Source organism: Oncorhynchus nerka, linkage group LG28, assembly GCF_034236695.1.
Source record: "Oncorhynchus nerka isolate Pitt River linkage group LG28, Oner_Uvic_2.0, whole genome shotgun sequence".
In the NCBI taxonomy this organism is placed as follows: domain Eukaryota; kingdom Metazoa; phylum Chordata; class Actinopteri; order Salmoniformes; family Salmonidae; genus Oncorhynchus; species Oncorhynchus nerka.
In genome coordinates this window covers 20,152,240-20,169,892 of record NC_088423.1, presented here as the reverse complement: position 1 = coordinate 20,169,892, position 17,653 = coordinate 20,152,240, and the positions used below count along the sequence as shown (strand labels likewise).

General features: G+C 42.3%; 1 protein-coding gene across 3 annotated transcripts in view; it reads left to right on the top strand.

Moving 5' to 3' along the window:
• Positions 1-7,679: 7,679 nt before the first annotated feature.
• The window catches only part of map2k6 (mitogen-activated protein kinase kinase 6), a 49,814-nt gene continuing 39,840 nt past the window's right edge, over positions 7,680-17,653 (top strand). For 2 of the 3 annotated variants that reach the window (XR_010461664.1, XM_065012678.1), the window contains exon 1: positions 7,680-7,788. Coding sequence is in view for 2 of the 3 variants with exons in the window: in XM_065012678.1 (XP_064868750.1) it covers positions 7,770-7,788 (19 nt within the window). In the remaining variant the exon portion in view is untranslated. Of the gene's footprint in view, positions 7,789-8,110; positions 8,142-17,653 lie in introns of those variants that run through there. The other variant, XM_065012679.1, reaches the window with a different exon arrangement.

Below are 17,653 nucleotides of genomic sequence, written 5' to 3'. Positions count from 1 at the left end.
CATTTTCTGTGTTTCCAATATTTTAGAGTGATGTATTACAAATATAGCTTATGTCTTTGTTTATTGATTATGCCAGCATATGAGTGCATTCAAATGGGGAACTTCCAAGTTTCATTTAATGTAAATCATAATACACTTTAAATGAATATTGTGACGTATCGCTACGACCTCCGCCTAGCCATCAAACAGGCAAAAGGACAATATCGGAATCCTATTATACCTGCTCCGACGCTCGACACACGTGGCAGGGGCTACAGTGCATTACGGACTACAAATGAAGCCCTAGCCGTGACTTGCCCAACGATACCTCTCTACCAGACAAACTCAATGCCTTTTATGCACACTTCGACAAAGAACAACGAGGAGCCCTGCGTAAGGCTCCCCGCCAATCCGTAGGACTCGGTGATCTCTCTCTCCGAGGCTAACATGAGTAAGGTTTTTAAACAGGTCAACACTTGTAAGGCCACAGGGCAAGACGGTATTCCAGGGCGTGTCCTCAGGGCATGTGCAGACCAGCTGGTAGGTGTATTCAGATATGTTCAACCTCTCAATGTCCCAGTCTGTAATCCCCACATTTCAATCTAACTACCATCATTCCTATCCCCCAAAAAACTCCAAGCCATCCTGTCACAATAACTACCACCCTCAAGCACTCACATCTGTAATAATGAAGGGCATTGAAAGGCTGGTCATTGCACACATCAAGTCTATCATGCCAGACACCCTGGACCCACTCCAACTTGCATACTACCCCAACAGATCCATTAATGCCGCAATCTCAATTGCACTCCACTCTGCCCTCTCCCACCTTGAAAAGAGCAGTGCCTATGTGAGGATGCTGTTCATTGACTACTGCTCAGCGTTCAACACCATAGTGCGCTCTAAAGTCATCACCAGGCTGGGACTGAACACCCACCTCTGCAACTTGATCCTGGACTTCCTGACGGGTTGACACCAGGTATTTGTATTTATTATGAATCCCCATTACCTGCTGCCAAAGCAGTAGCTACTCTTCTTGGGGTCCAGCAAAATTAAGGTAGTTATATACAATTTTAAATTGTATATTGTCCCACCGGGAATCAGTATCAAGAAGAAAAAAGTATGAAAATGTATGCACTGACTACTGTAAGTCGCTCTGGATAAGAGCATTACAACACATAAAAACATAAAAACACATTAAAACACATAAATACATTTCACAACAGATTTCACAACACATTAAACGTGTGCCCTCAGGCCACTACTCTACTACCACATATCTACAACACAAAACCCATGTGTACGTGTGTGTAGAGTGCGTGTGTTTTCATGTGTGTGGTGGTAAGAGTTGGCAACAACACCTCCGCCACACTGAACCTCAACACGGTGGCACCAGGGGTGTGTGCTTAGCCACATTCTGTACTCCCTTTTCCCTGTTTCAATACGCCATACGATTTCTTAAATTGTTTGTTAAATAGTTTATCCAAATAGCTACCCGGACTATATGCATTGACCCATATCGTGGAGAAATTAAAAGATTATGTTAATTATACTGTTATATTGTGTCTGTGTGAACTGAGAGGAGCTTCTGAGATTTAACTCTAGCAACTGATTTAAGATGGTCTTGTCCTCTCTCAGAGCCCGCATTCCATAGAAGGAGTTGGTGTTTGTGTGCCAGGAGGTACCAAGGTGAAGATGGCTCGGGTATGGATAATGATGAGAGGAACTTTGTTTTGGGGGCCAGACCCTGGTTTCTACACAATGAGAACAGTCTTTACGGCAGATACTGTCTAATGTGAATTATTGTCATCTTTCATACAAATCCTAACCTTGTGACCCATTCCATATACAGGTATATGTTGTTTGCCATGAACATTCAGGAGGATGTACTTTGCTATAATTTGCTGTGTCTCAAATCCGCTCCTTGGGCTCTCAACAAATCATCTAGGGGTGATTCATCTACCAGCTTCATTATTGCAATAATTAATCAATGTTATTAATACAGTGGCTTGCGAAAGTATTCACCCCCTTGGCATTTTTCCTATTTTCTTGCCTTACAACCTGGAATTAAAATGGATTTTTGGGGGGTTTGTATCATTTGATTTACACAACATACCTACCACTTTGAAGATGCAAAATATATTTTATTGTGAAACAAACAAGAAATAAGACAAAAAAACAGAAGACTTGAGTGTACATAACTATTCACACCCCCCAAATTCAATACTTTGTAGAGACACCTTATGCAGCAATTACAGCTGCAAGTCTCTTGGGGTATGTCTCTATAAGCTTGGCCCATCTAGCCATTGGGATATTTGCCCATTCTTCAAGGCAAAACCGCTCCAGCTCCTTCCAGTTGGATGGGTTCTGCTGGTGTACAACAATCTTTAAGTCATACCACAGATTGTCAATTAGATATAGGCCTGGGCTTTGACTAGGCCATTCCAAGAAATGTACATATTTCCCCTTAAACCACTCGAGTGTTGCTTTAGCAGTATGCTTAGGGTCATTGACCTGCTGGAAGGTGTACCTCCATCCCAGTCTCAAATCTCTGGAAGACTGAAACAGGTTTCCCTCAAGAATTTTCCTGTATTTAGCACCATCCATCATTCCCTTAATTCTGACCAGTTTCTCAGTCCCTGCCGATGAAGAACATCCCCACAGCATGATGCTGCCACCACCATGCTTCACTGTGGGGATGGTGTTCTCAGGGTGATGAGAGGTGTTGGGTTTGCGCCAGACATGGCGTTTTCCTTGATGGCCAAAAAGCTCAATTTTAGTCTCATCTGACCAGAGTACCTTCTTCCATATTTTTGGTGAGACTCCCACATGCCTTTTGGCGAACACCAAACATGTTTGCTTATTTTTGTCTTTAAGAAATGGCTTTTTTTCTGGCCACTCTTCCATAAAGCCCGGCTCTGTGGAGTGTATGACTTAAAGTGGTCCTATGGACAGATACTCCAATCCCCACTGTGGATCTTTGCATTTCCTTCAGGGTTATATTTGGTCTCTTTGTTGCCTCTCTGATTAATGCCCTCCTTGCCAGGTCCATGAGTTTTGGTGGGCGGCCCTCTCTTGGCAGGTTTGTTGTGGTGCCATATTCTTTCAATTTTTTAATAATGGATTTAATGGTGCTCCGTGAGATGTTCAAAGTTTCGGATATTTTTATAACACAACCCTGATCTGTACTTCTCCATAACTTTGTCCCTGACCTGTTTGGAGAGATCCTTGGTCTTCATAGTGCCGCTTGCTTGGTGGTGCTCCTTGCTTAGTGGTGTTGCAGACTCTGGGACCTTTCAGAACATATACTGAGATCATGTGACAGATCATGTGACACTTAGATTGCATACAGGTGGACTTTATTTAACTAATTATGAGACTTCTGAAGGTAATTGGCTGCACCAGATCTTATTTAGGGGCTTCATAGCACGCACCACTTTTCCGTTTTTTATTTTATTTTATTTTTTTAAACAATTAATTTTTTTCATTTCACTTCACCAATTTGGACTATTTTATGTGTCCATTACATGAAATGCAAATAAAAATACATTTAAATTACAGGTTGTAATGCAACAAAATAGGAAAAACGCCAAGGGGGTGAATACTTTTGCAAGGCACTGTATGTTTTGAATAAAGTAATATTCTGATTGGTGATTGACCTTGTCTCTCCTCATTATTGATTAGAATTTCCACAACACCCCTTTTTGCACTAACATTTTTTACTCATAACATGCTGCTGCTACTGTTTACTATCTGTCACTTTATTTCTAGTTATATCTACCTCAATTACCTCATACCACTGCACATCGGCTCAGTACTGGTATCACTTGTCTATAGCCAGGTTATTATTGCTCATTGTGTATCTAGTATACTTTTATTACGTGTTTTAATTGTTGTTCACGAAGCACATGACAAATACAATTGTATTAAATTTTCACCCACAACACCAACTCCATCATCAAGTTTGCTGACGACACAACCGTGGTCAACCTGATCACCAATGCCGATGAGACAGCATACAGGGAGGAAGTCAGAGACCTGGCAGTGTGGTGCCAGGACAACAACCTCTCTCACAACATCAGCAAGATCAAGGAGCTGATCGTGGACTTCAGGAAACAGGGGTGGGTGCACACCCTACATCCACGAGGCCACAGTAAAGAGGGTCAAGATCTTCAAGTTCCTCTGTGTCCACATCGCTGAGGACTTATCATGGTCCTCTCACACCAGCACAGTTGTGAAGAATGCACGGTAGTGCATCTTCTCCCTCAGGAGGCTGAAAAGAGTTGTCGTGGCCTCTCAGATGCCCTCAGTAACATCTACAACTGCTCCATCGAGACCATCCAGCCAGACTATTCTCCATGCTCCTGTCTGGCAGACGGTACATCAAGGATCAGACCAGCAGACTCCTAAACAGCTTCTATCCCCTGGCCACTGTTAAATTATTGTTTGCCATTACCATTTGTATCTATCTATTTGATCCTTCTACTGGTCACTATTACTCCTGTTCACATGTGTCACGCCCTGGCCTTAGTATTTTGTGTTTTCTTTATTATTTTGGTCAGGCCAGGGTGTGACATAGGTGATTATGTGTTTGTCTTGTCTAGGGGTTTTGTAGATTAATGGGGTTGTGTTTAGTAGAGTAGTCTAGGTAAGTCTATGGTTGCCTAGAGTTGTTCTCAATCAGAGGCAGGTGTTTATCGTTGTCTCTGATTGGGAACCATATTTAGGCAGCCATATTCTTTGAGTATTTCGTGGGTGATTGTTCCTGTCTCTGTGTTTGTTGCACCAGATAGGGCTGTTTCGGTTTTTCACGGTTCTTGTTTTTGTATATTGTTCATTTTTCATCTTTCATTAAAGATGTATAAAGATAACCACGCTGCATTTTGGTCCTCCTCTCTTTCACCAGAAGAAAACCGCAACAACATGTATATATTACCTGTCACGAATTCCGCCGAAGATGGTGTCTCTTCCTGTTCGGGCGGCGCTCGGCGGTCGTCGTCGCCGGCCTACTAGCTGCCACCAATTCCCTTTCCTGTTTCATTTAGTTTTTTTTCTGATTAGTTGCACCTGTTTCTTGTTTAGGTTTTGGGCTATTTAATCCCGGTAGGCCCGCCTGCTTTTGTGCGGGCTTGTTTTCTGTTATTTGATATGTGTGATTTCTGTGGAAGTATTTTGTTCTCGAAACGTTTCGTCCTGTTGTTTTGGACTGGGTCTTATTGCGCCCGTGTGTGTGGCGTTGACCGACACTGTTTTGGGAATAAACATTCCACATATCAACTACCCTGCTCTCTGCGCCTGACTCCTCCACCCACTACTTCTAGAAGTACATGACATTAACACTAGTGTATTACCATAAGTATTTATATATTTTCGGTTTTTCCATGACATAGACTGACCAGGTGAATCCAGGTAAAAGCTATGATCCCTTATTGATTACACTTGTTAAATCCCGTGTGCCTTGCAAAAGTGATTACTGTCCTCGTTATGAAATTATCAACTTTACCCTGTATACATAAAGATGACCATACAGTATACACCGAGTGTACAGAACATTAGAAACACCTGTTCTTTCCATGACATAGAGTGACCAGGTGAATCCAGGTGAAAATTATTATCCTTTATTTACTGAATGTCCTATGAGCAAAATCATTTTGTGAACCGGCGATTCTTAACGTTTGAAAAAATACTTACATTTTTTTATGCTATATTTGGATTGGTTTGGGGTTGTTGGACCAATCCACTCATATCTTAAAAATTTGAATCGGTGACAGATGCATATTGGTGAATCGTTACATCCTTAATAGATAAACAAACTCATCACCACGCACGCACACACCCACCTATCACACATGTTGCTGTTGTATTTTTGTGTATTCAAATTGCCATCGTCTGGGTTTGTTTACATCCCTGTTAGTGAGCATTTCTTATTTGCCAAGATAATCCATCCACCTGACAAGTGTGCCATATCAAGAAGCTGATTAAACAGCATGGACATTACACAGGTGCACCTTGTGCTGGGGACAATAAGAGGCCCCTCTAAAATGTGCAGTTCTGTCACACAACACAATGCCACGGATGTCTCAAGTTTTGAGGGAGCGTGAAATTGGCATGCTGACTGCAGGAATGTCCACCAGAGCTGTTACTAGATAATTCAATGTTAGTTTCTCTACCATAAGCCCCCTCCAACATCATTTTAGAAAGTTTGGCAGTACATCCAATTGTCCTCACAACCACAAACCATGTGTATCATGTCGTGTGGTCGAGCGACTTGCTGATGTCAACGTTGTGAACAGAGTGCCCCATGGTGGCGGTAGGGTTATGGTATGGGCAGGCATGTATTTTATCGATGGCAATTTGAATGCACAAAAATACAATTTTTTCTACGGTATCTGTGACCAACAGATGCATATCTGTATTCCTGTCATGTGAAATCCATAGATTAAGGCCAAATTAATTAATTTCAATTTCCTCATGTGAACTGTAACTCAGTAATATCTTTGAAATTGTTGCATGTTGCGTTTATATTTTTGTTCATTATATATATATAATAAAATACCGGAAATAAGAGAAGATGCTATATAGCCTTCAAACATGAAGCAGTTCTTCATGGAAGAGTGGGTCAAAATTCCTCCACAGCGACGTGAGAGACTGATCAACAACTATAGGAAGCGTTTGGTTGGAGTCATTGTTGCTAAAGGTGGCACAACCAGTTGAGTGTAAGGGAGCAATTACTGTTACACATAGGGGCATTAGGTATTGCATAAATTTGTTTAGGAAATAAATGAAATAAGTACGTAACTGTTGTATTATTTTTTTCACTCAGGTTCCCGTTATCTAATAGTAGGTTTTGGTTGAGGATCGGATCAAATTCAGTGTAAAAAATATGCTAAAGTAGAGAAAATTAGAAAGGGGGAAAATACTTTTTCACAGCACTATAGCTATATAAAGTTTAATATAGCAGCCAGAGAAAACATGCTGATCATTTATCACACATAGCCAGTAAAGTAATACAATGCTGTAATACAGTATGCATAACTACATAATTGACTACAGTTCCCACAATCCTTTCGCCCAAGCAGTTAGAACGTTTGTAAAACAGGCCAATGGTTCTTGATATCTGGAATCCTTGGAATCCGTCCCTACCCCCCATTGACATTTAAATGGTTAAGGTAAGGATTAAGGTTAAGCAATGGTTAGGGTAGGGACGTCCCAATGATCCCCCATAGCACAAACCATAGGCCAATGGCTCACACCAAAGATGGTGGATAAATGAAGATAGTTCACTCAGGCATTTTACCATTGAAAAAACTGTCAGTGCCGGTCTACATAACATGGTGCGTCTCAGCTGGGTCTGGTCTACTTAGTTCATCGACTTTCAGTGAACAAAAAAAAACAGCGAGTGGTATGTCTCGCTTCCTCTTCCGTCGCTGGCTCGCACTGTCTGATCGAAATTAGTAGCTTTCAGCTGCCAGCCGTAGCCCATTATTTTAAGTGCCGCTGATAATTCTTTGCAATACAATTGCAAAATTACCAATTTCCAGACCGTTTTGCAAGGTTCCAGACCGTTTTGCAAGGTGTGTAATTGTAATATTGCTCTTTGCACGGACACACACGGTTCAAACGCAAAAAGGCTCCAAGTGCATAAAGATCGCTGCTTGTATTTTGCATCTTTATTGCAAAGCAAGCCGCTGAAGCAAGCACCCGTGCGAGGGCGATCGAGGGAGGGAGGGAGTGAGAAACAAGGCAAAGTCTTTTGTGCTTCCCCTCCCCCCGATCAAAGTAAAGGGGAAATGTCTCAGCCAAAGGGAGGTAAGAATATTACATGCGATCTGTGCAAAAATACTGATATGCAATCAGCTCTGCATTGTCTGGAGGTTGGATATAGTCAATGCATTTTAAAGTTTGATACGTTAAAAAGGTCAGCATTTCCTGTTTAGATCTTTTCTTTTGCAGAGTTCCTGGTAAGACGATGCTGTCTAACAATCATTGCTCATTTTTACGGTATTTGCAGTCCTCTTGTACCAGAGATGTTATAGCGTAGATATAACTGTCATACAGCCAGCAACATGTCATAGTCAGCAACACACTGCATACATAACATTGCAACGCCTTTAAAGCATGCACTATCCATACACATTTCGACGAGATGTTGCATGTGCAAGGTAATGCATCAAATACATGTATTGCACTGCATTTGCACTTTCACACAAGGTGCATCCATTAACTGCGAACTGTGCGTACAAGTATTGTGCATGCGTTGTAGCCAGGTTAAGTTCAGTTCAAACGGATTTTAGAAAATTACACAAGTTACTCTGACCATTTTCTTCTTGTTGCGGTTTTGTTTTCACTGTCAGTTGTGCGCAATGGAAAATTATTGGGACGCCTCGTCCTAGTGACTGAGCTTTGTTCCTGCAGTAATAAATAATGTAGACATTTCAACAAATAAAAAGCTAAATTTAGATCTGCTGTGTGAACGTCTACTGATGCAAACAGCCAAAGGAACAGGGCAATATGCTATTAAAATACGAGTCTCCAAGCAAAAATGTCCTTGCCACAGTCAGTAAGTAGGTAGTAGAATATTTTATATCAGCTCTAACAGCTTTCCCGTACGAAAACAGATTGCAGTATGCTGCAAATACTGCTTCCAAAATACGTTTTTTGTTATTGCAGTAATTTTACAGTGTTACGCCATAGCAACAATTACTGTGTCCAAAATATCAGTGACTGCAGTTACTGCACTTTTACTAAAGTTTCAAAACAGCTATCTTTTTTTTTGTAAGGGAATTCTCTCAAGACCACTGCACAAGAGTATGTCTAGAGACAATAATCAGAACCAACTTCTATAATCCTCTTTAATGCATTTCTACTAACCTAATGAATCTACAGGTATCAAATGTATTCTATGGAGGGATGAGTGTCTGCAGGTGTGCGCTGCTCCCTTGTACTTGGTTAATGAATGACTACTGGTCACTGATTAATTAGGAGTTCCCCTCACCTGGTTGTCTTGGTCTCTATTGGACACACATTAAAAGAGAAACCAGCAGACTCTGGGCACTCCATGGAATTAGTTTTACACCCCTGATCCAATCTTTTCAGACAGAATTTGCATCTTTGAAAGTCTTGGAGTGTTTTCACACCACATGCCTAATTGTTTTATTACTTCTATAAATCCAGAAGTTTTTATGAGTCGGCCTTCCCTCATTAGCCTCCACTGCTGGGGTGAACATGAATTTTGACAGATCATCAAGGAGAAAAAATGTACAGTATATGATTCAAATAAGATTAGCATAGCCAGGAGTACAATTATCGGATGTGTCACAAAGGGCACCATATTCCTTCTAGTTAGGGCCATTACATTTTTCTGGGGGGACCAGTAATTCCAGCATTATTCACTAGGTTTGCTGCAGGTAGAAAATCCTGGGAGATGTTATTTAACTTCTTTGGGACAGGGGTTAGTATTTTCACTTCCGGATGAAAAGCGTGTCCAAAGTAAACGGCCTGCTACTCTGGCTCAGAAGCCAGGATATGCATATTATAAGTAGATTTGGATCATATAAGTAGATTTGGATCTAAAACTGTTTGAATGATGTCTGTGAGTATAACAAAACTTATTTGGCACTCTCTTTTCAATGGGGTTTCATTGGGAATCTAGAATTCTAAGGCAGGGGCTTGCAGTTCCCATCGCTGCCACTGGATGTCAACAGTCTTTAGAAATTGGTTGAGGTTTTTCCTTTGTGTAATGACGAAGTACGGCCATCCAGAACGAGGGTAACTTGAAGTGTACTGTTAGATAGAGGCGCGTGACCAGAAATGCTCGCTACACTTTGTTATCATCCTGTATTGAACGCTGTTTATCCTGTCTTCAATTTTATCGATTATTTACATAAAAAAATACCTAGAGTTGTATTACAAAAGTAGTTTGAAATGTTTGGACAATGCTTACAGGTAACTTTTGAGATATTTTGTAGTCACGTTGCGCAAGTTGGATCAAACGCGCCAAATAAATGTACATTTTGGATATATATTGACAGAATTAATTGAACAAAAGGACCATTTGTGATGTTTATGGGACATATTGGAGTGCCAACAGAAGAAGCTTGTCAAAGGTAAGGCATTAATTATATTTTTATTTCTGTGCCTGCAGGGTTGAAATATGCTTTTCTCTCTTTGTTTACTGGGGTGCTATCCTCAGATAATAGCATTGTTTGCTTTCGCCGTAAAGCATTTTTGAAATCTGACACGTTGGCTGGAATCTCAAGTGTAGCTTTAATTTGGTATATTGAATGTGTAATTTCATCAAAGTTAAATTTTTATAGTAGTTTATTTGAATTTGGCGCTCTGCATTTTCACTGGATGTTGGCCAGGTGGGATGCTACTGTCCCACATACATTTACATTACATTTAAGTCATTTAGCAGACGCTCTTATCCAGAGCGACTTACAAATTGGTGCACTCACCTTATGACCTCCAGTGGAACAGTAGTGCATCTAAATCTTTTCAGGGGGAGGGGGGGTGAGAGGGATTACTTTATCCTATCCTAGGTATTCCTCAAAGAGGTGGGGCTTCAGGTGTCTCCGGAAGGTGGTGATCGACTCCGCTGTCCTGGCGTCGTGAGGGAGTTTGTTCCACCATTGGGGGGCCAGAGCAGCGAACAGTTTTGACTGGGCTGAGCGGGAACTGTACTTCCTCAGTGGTAGGGAGGCGAGCAGGCCAGAGGTGGATGAACGCAGTGCCCTTGTTTGGGTGTAGGGCCTGATCAGAGCCTGGAGGTACTGAGGTGCCGTTCCCCTCACAGCTCCGTAGGCAAGCACCATGGTCTTGTAGCGGATGCGAGCTTCAACTGGAAGCCAGTGGAGGGAGCGGAGGAGCGGGGTGACGTGAGAGAACTTGGGAAGGTTGAACACCAGACGGGCTGCGGCGTTCTGGATGAGTTGTAGGGGTTTAATGGCACAGGCAGGGAGCCCAGCCAACAGCGAGTTGCAGTAATCCAGACGGGAGATGACAAGTGCCTGGATTAGGACCTGCGCCGCTTCCTGTGTGAGGCAGGGTCGTACTCTGCGGATGTTGTAGAGCATGAACCTACAGGAACGGGCCACCGCCTTGATGTTAGTTGAGAACGACAGGGTGTTGTCCAGGATCACGCCAAGGTTCTTAGCGCTCTGGGAGGAGGACACAATGGAGTTGTCAACCGTGATGGCGAGATCATGGAACGGGCAGTCCTTCCCCGGGAGGACCTCCCAGAGAGGTTAATTGACATAAGCTGTCTACAATCAATATCTGGTTGTGCGTGAGCGTTTGGTTGGGGGATTGCCTAAACGCGACCGTGTAATAGGTTTGGTTTGCTACTAGCAGAACTCCGCCAGGTGAAGTGAACGTCTGTGCTTCGCATACTCCCTTTAAAAGACCTTCGCTGGAAAAAATAGAAAAATGCGGCAGTATTACTGTTGAGATGCCGTAGCAACAACATGACCAGAAAACACTTCCTCCAAATATTTGGAATTAATTTACGATAAATCAAGATCTGTTATTAATTTATTTCAAAAAGTTGCAGAGGAGGACTTAGTTGTGCAATTTTACATCTAACAAGAATGGTTGATGCAGTATTTCTCAACATTTGCATTTCATTTGGACATCTCTCATTGAATGACAACAAACACTTAATTGAAGAATCCCGTCCAGAGTTCCCACTCCTACTAGGAGTAGTACTGTTGACTAGTGATGTAATGATTCTCCGATATGCATCGTTCCTAATATATATATTAGAGGTCGACCGATTAATCGGAATGGCCGATTAATTAGGGCCGATTTCAAGTTTTCATAACAATCGGAAATCTGTGTTTTTAGGCGCCGATTTTGCTGTTTAAATTATTATTTTTTTTTACACCTTTATTTAACTAGGCAAGTCAGTTAAGAACACATTCTTATTTTCAATGACGGCCTAGGAACGGTGGGTTAACTGCCTCGTTCAGGGGCAGAATGACAGATTTTCACCTTGTCAGTTCGGGGGATCCAATCTTGCAACCTTACAGTTAACTAGTCCAACGCTCTAACCACCTGCCTCTCATTGCACTCCACAAGGAGCCTGCCTGTTACGCGAATGCAGTAGAAGCCAAGGTAAGTTGCTAGCTAGCATTACACTTATCTTATAAAAAACAATCAATCATAATCATTAGTTATAACTGCACATGGTTGATGATATTACTAGTTTATCTAGCGTGTCCTGCTTTGCATATAATTGATGCAACGCTGTGGAATGATTTAACAAAAGCGCATTTGCGAAAAAAGCACAATCGTTGGACGACTGTACCTAACCATCAACACCAATGCCTTTCTTAAAATCAATACACAGAAGTATATATTTTTAAACCTGCATATTTAGCTAAAAGAAATCCAGGTTAGCAGGCAATATTAACCAGGTGTAATTGTGTCATTTCTCTTGCGTTCATTGCACGCAGAGTCAGGATATATGCAACAGTTTGGGCAGCCTGGCTCATTGCGAACTAATTTGCAAACCTACATGCACATATTAAAGGGACTATGCATAGATGATAACAGTAGTAGTAGCAGCGATGTAAAAGAGGGGGGGGGGCTACTCAACAAATTGGATGCAGTCTATCACAGTGCCATCCGTTTTGTCACCAAAACACCATATACTTCCCACCACTGCGACCTGTATGCTCTCGCTTCATACTCGTCGACAAACCCACTGGCTCCAGGTCATCTACAAGACCCTGGTAGGTAAAGTCCCGCCTTATCTCTGCTCGCTGGTCACCATAGCAGTACCCACCCGTAGAACGCGTTCCAGCAGGTATATCTCACTTGTCACCCCCAAAGCCAATTCCTCCTTTAACCGCCTCTCCTTCCAGTTCTCTGCTGCCAATGACTGGAACGAATTACAAAAATCTCTGAAAGTAGAAACGCTTATCTCCCTCACTAGCTTTAAGCACCAGCTGTCAGAGCAGCTCACACCTGTACATAACCCATCTATAAATAGCCCAAACAACTACCTCTTCCCCTACTGTATTTAAAAAATATATATATATTTTGCTCCTTTGCACCCCATTATTTCTACTTTGCACACTCATCTACTGTCAAATCTACCATTCCAGTGTTTTAATTGCTATATTGTATTTACTTCGCCACCATGGCCTATTTATTGGGTTTACCTCCCATATCTCACCTCATTTGCTCACATTGTATATAGACTTATTTTTCTACTGTATTATTGACTGTATGTTTGTTTTACTCCATGTGTAACTGTGTTGTTATATATGTCGAACTGCTTTGCTTTATCTTGGCCAGGTCGCAGTTGTGAATGCGAACTTGTTCTCAACTTGCCTACCTGGTTAAATAAAGGTGAAATAAATAAAAACCTAGTAATATCATCAACCATGTGTAGTTAACTAGGGATTATGAGAAGATTGATTGTTTTTTGTAAGATAAGTTTAATGCTAGCTAGCAACTTACCTTGGCTCCTTGCTCCCCTCGCGTAACAGGTAGTCAGCCTGCCACGCAGTTTCCTCGTGGAATGCAATATCTGTGTCCAAAAATGCAGATTACCGATTGTTATGAAGACTTGAAATTGGCCCTAACTAATCGGACGTGCCGATTAATCGGTCAACCTCTAGTTCAGGATGCTCTCGATGGTGCAGCTGTAGAACCTTTTGAGGATCTGAGGACCAAGCAAAATCTTTTCAGTCTCCTGAGGGGAATAGGTTTTGTAGTGCCCTCTTCACAATTGTCTTGGTGTGCTTGGACCGTCTTAGTTTGTTGGTGATGTGGACACCAAGAAACTTAAAGATCTCAACTTGCTCCACTGCAGCCCCTTCGATGAAGGGAATGGGGCATGTTCTGTATTATTTTTCCTGTAGTCCACAATCATCTCCTTTGTCTTGATCATGTTGAGGGAGAGGTTGTTGTCCTGGCACCACATGGCCAGGTCTCTGACCTCCTCCCTGTAGGCTGTCTCGTCTTTGTCGGTAATCAGGCCTACCACTGTTGTCATCGGCAATCTTAATGATGGTGTTGGAATTGTGCCTGGCCATGCAGGCCTGAGTGAACAGGGAGTACAGGAGCGGACTGAGCACGCACCCCTGAGGGGCCCCTGTGTTGAGGATCAGCATGGCGGATGTGTTGTTACCTACCCTTACCACCTGGGGGCGGACCGTCAGGAAGTCCAGGATCCAGTTGCAGAGGGAGGTGTTTAGTACTAGGGTCCTTAGCTTATTGATGAGCTTTGAGGTCACTATGGTGTTGAACGGTGAGCTGTAGTCAATGAATAGCATTCTCAAATAGGTGTTACTTTTGTCCAGGTGGAAAGGGCAGTGTGGAGTGCAATGGAGGTTGCATCATCTGTGGGTCTGCTGGGGCGGGTTGCAAATTGGCCTGGGTCTAGGGTTTCTGGGATAATGGTGTTGATGTGAGCCATAACCAGCCTTTCAAAGCACTTCATTGCTCATTGATGTGAGTGTTACAGGTCGGTAGTCATTTAGGCAGGTTACCTTAGTGTTCTTAGGCACAGGCACTAAGGTGGTCTGCTTGAAACATGTTGGTATTACAGACTCGGACAGGGAGAGGTTGAAAATGCCAGTGAAGACACTTGCCAGTTGTAGTCTGTAATGGTTTGCAAGCCCTGCCACATCCGACGAGCGCCAGAGCCGGTGTAGTACGGTTCAATCATAGTCCTGTATTAACGTTTTGCCTGTTTGATGGTTCATCGGAGGGCATAGCTGGTTTTCTTATAAGCTTTCCGCTCCTTGAAAGCAGCAGCTCTAGCCTTTAGCTCAATGCGAATGTTGCCTGTAATCCATGACTTCTGGTTGGGGTATGTACATACGGTCACTGTGGGGATGACGTCAACGATACAGTTGTTGAGGAAGCCAATAGCTGATGTGGTGTACTCCTCAATGCCATCGGAGGAAACCTGGAACATATTGGAGTCTGTGATAGTGAAACAGTCCTGTAGCTTAGCATCTGCTTCATCTGACCACTTTTTTATTGATCTAGTCGCTGATGCTTCCTGCTTTAGTTTTTGCTTGTAAGCAGGAATCAGGAGGATAGAATTATGGTCAGATTTAGCAAATGGAGGGCGAGGGAGAGGTATGTTTGCGTCTCTGTGTGTGTGCAGTAAAGGTGGAGTTTTTTTCCCCTCTGATTACAGATTTAACACGCTGATAGAAATTTGGTAAAACTGATTTTATGTTTCCCTACATTTAAAGTTCCCTGCTACTAGGAGCGCCGCCTCTTGTTGAGTGTTTTCTTGCTTGCTTATGGCAGAATACAGCTCATTCAATGCTGTCTTAGTGCCAGCCTCTGACTATGGTGGTATGTAAACAGCTACGAAGAACACAGATGAAAACTCTCTAGGTAGATAGTGTGGTCTACAGCTTATCATGAGATACTCTACCTCTGGTGAGCAATAGCTCGAGACTTCCTTAGATATCGTGCACCAGCTGTTGTTTACAAAAATACATAGACCGCCACCCCTTGTCTTAACAGATGTCGCTGTTCTATACTGCTGGTACATCGTATAACCAGCCAACTGTATGTTGATGTTGTCGTCGTCCATCATGACTTCGTAAAGCATAAGATGTTACAGTTTTTAATGTCCTGTTGGTAGTTTAATCTTCCGCGTAACTTGTTGATTTTATTGTCCAAAGATTGCAGGTTTGCTAGCAGAATGGAGGGAAGTGGGGGTTTATTCGATCGCCTATGAATTCTCAGAAGGCAGCCCGACCTTCGCCCTTCTTTCTCTGCCTCTTCACGCAGATCATGGGGATCGGGGCCTGTTCCCGAGGAAGCAGTGTATCCTTCATGTCGGGCTCGTCAAAGTCATGAAAGGAAAAAGAGGATTCTGCTAGTCCGTAGTGAGTAATCACAGTCCTGATGTCTATAATGTACCCGCAACATTATGTACAAAATAAGTTACAAACAACGCAAATTAACGAACAAAAAAATACAACCGGTTGGGGACACGTAAAACGTCAGCCTTCATCTCCTGCACCATTTTAAGGATATACAGGATAATGTTGAGAATTTAATAATGAGGAATCACTTTTGCGAGGCGCATGGATGGCCAAAGCTGGAGGAGAAAATAAGCTCACTAAACTTCTAAACGTTAAAAAAACAATTCGATATTGCGATGGGGGTGGAATCCAAACTTGTGCTATATATTCATTGCAACAAAAAAAAACAGGCTACATTGCACCCCCCCGCCTACCTTATTCACACAAACACACACACATAGTAGTTACACCATAGACATGCATAATTTACACTCACACGTACAGAAGTCAGCTCAGACAGATCCAGTTCAGAGGCCCAGCTCATGAACTTCATCGGCAGCAGATTTGATTTGAATTTAGAATGGAAAATTCATGTGTTTATGCATCGAATGTTAGTGTATCATATCGCATTGAACAGAATCACATAGATTCATTCTCTAATCAAACGGAATCATTTCAAACTTAAAGGTATTGTTCCTATATCAGAGCTAGGGTTGCACATTTTGGGGAAAATTCAGAAGTGGAAACTTTGTGGGAATTATCAGGAATATATGCAAATTAATATTGATAGCGTTTAAATGTAGATGTTTTTTAATTGGATACATTTACCATATATGGAGACAGAAACATTTTACCTTATCATAAATAGCCATAACTGCAAATGATTCAATCCTTCCAATAGAAATAAAAAACAAAACAATTTAGTTCCGAATTTAACTTGAATTAAATGAGTTGACCCTTCACATGGGATAATTTCACTGAACAACAAAAGGGAATATGATCCCCAATGATTCATCGCATCTCCCAAAAATATTTTCAACATACATCTGTAAAAGTATAGTCTAGAAACTAAAGCTTTGGTTGGCTTCCATGTCTTCTCCCTGGACCTCCTCAATATCCACATCTTGAACATCAGACTGAGGCCTCATCTTCACTGTCACTTTCCAACCTTGTTGAGGATGGCTTGTTGTCAGGCTCAAAAAGCCTCAGATTTGCCCAGATGGCCACCAATATTTCAACCCTTGTATTGGTCAGCCTGTTTTGTGCTTTGGTGTGTGTGTGTTTTCCCAAAAAGGAACCAGTTGGCTCTGAGGCGGCTGATGTTGGTGGGATTTGGAGGATGATGGATGCAACAGGGGAAAGAGCCTCAGATCCACGAAGTTCCTTCCACCAGGTGGCTGATGATATTTTTTGGCAATATGGCAATCGTGCCAAAAAATCTCATCTCCATCCCAAAGCCCTTGCTTGGAAGTGTACATCGCCAGACTGCCAAGAACCCTGCCCTCATCCAGGCGAAGGTAGCAAGACACAGTAGTGATGACACCATAGGCCTTGTTGATCTCTGCACCAGACAGGATGCTCTTGCCTGCATACTTGGGGTCCAACATGCATGCTGCGGTGTGTATGGGCTTCAGGCAGAAGTCTTCACGTTTTTCACGTTTTTTTGATGTATTTCAGAACTGCAGTTTCCTCTGCTTGGAGAAACAGTGAATTGGGCAGGGCAGTATGGATTTCTTCTCTTACATCTGCAAGCAGAGTCAGAAAATCAGACAGGATGACATTGTCCCCTTAAATCCGTGCATGCAATGGCTACTGCTATAGCTTTCAGGAGTTTCAGGCTGCTTACCACTCTCCCAAAATACATAATTCAGGAGGATCCTCTTGATGGT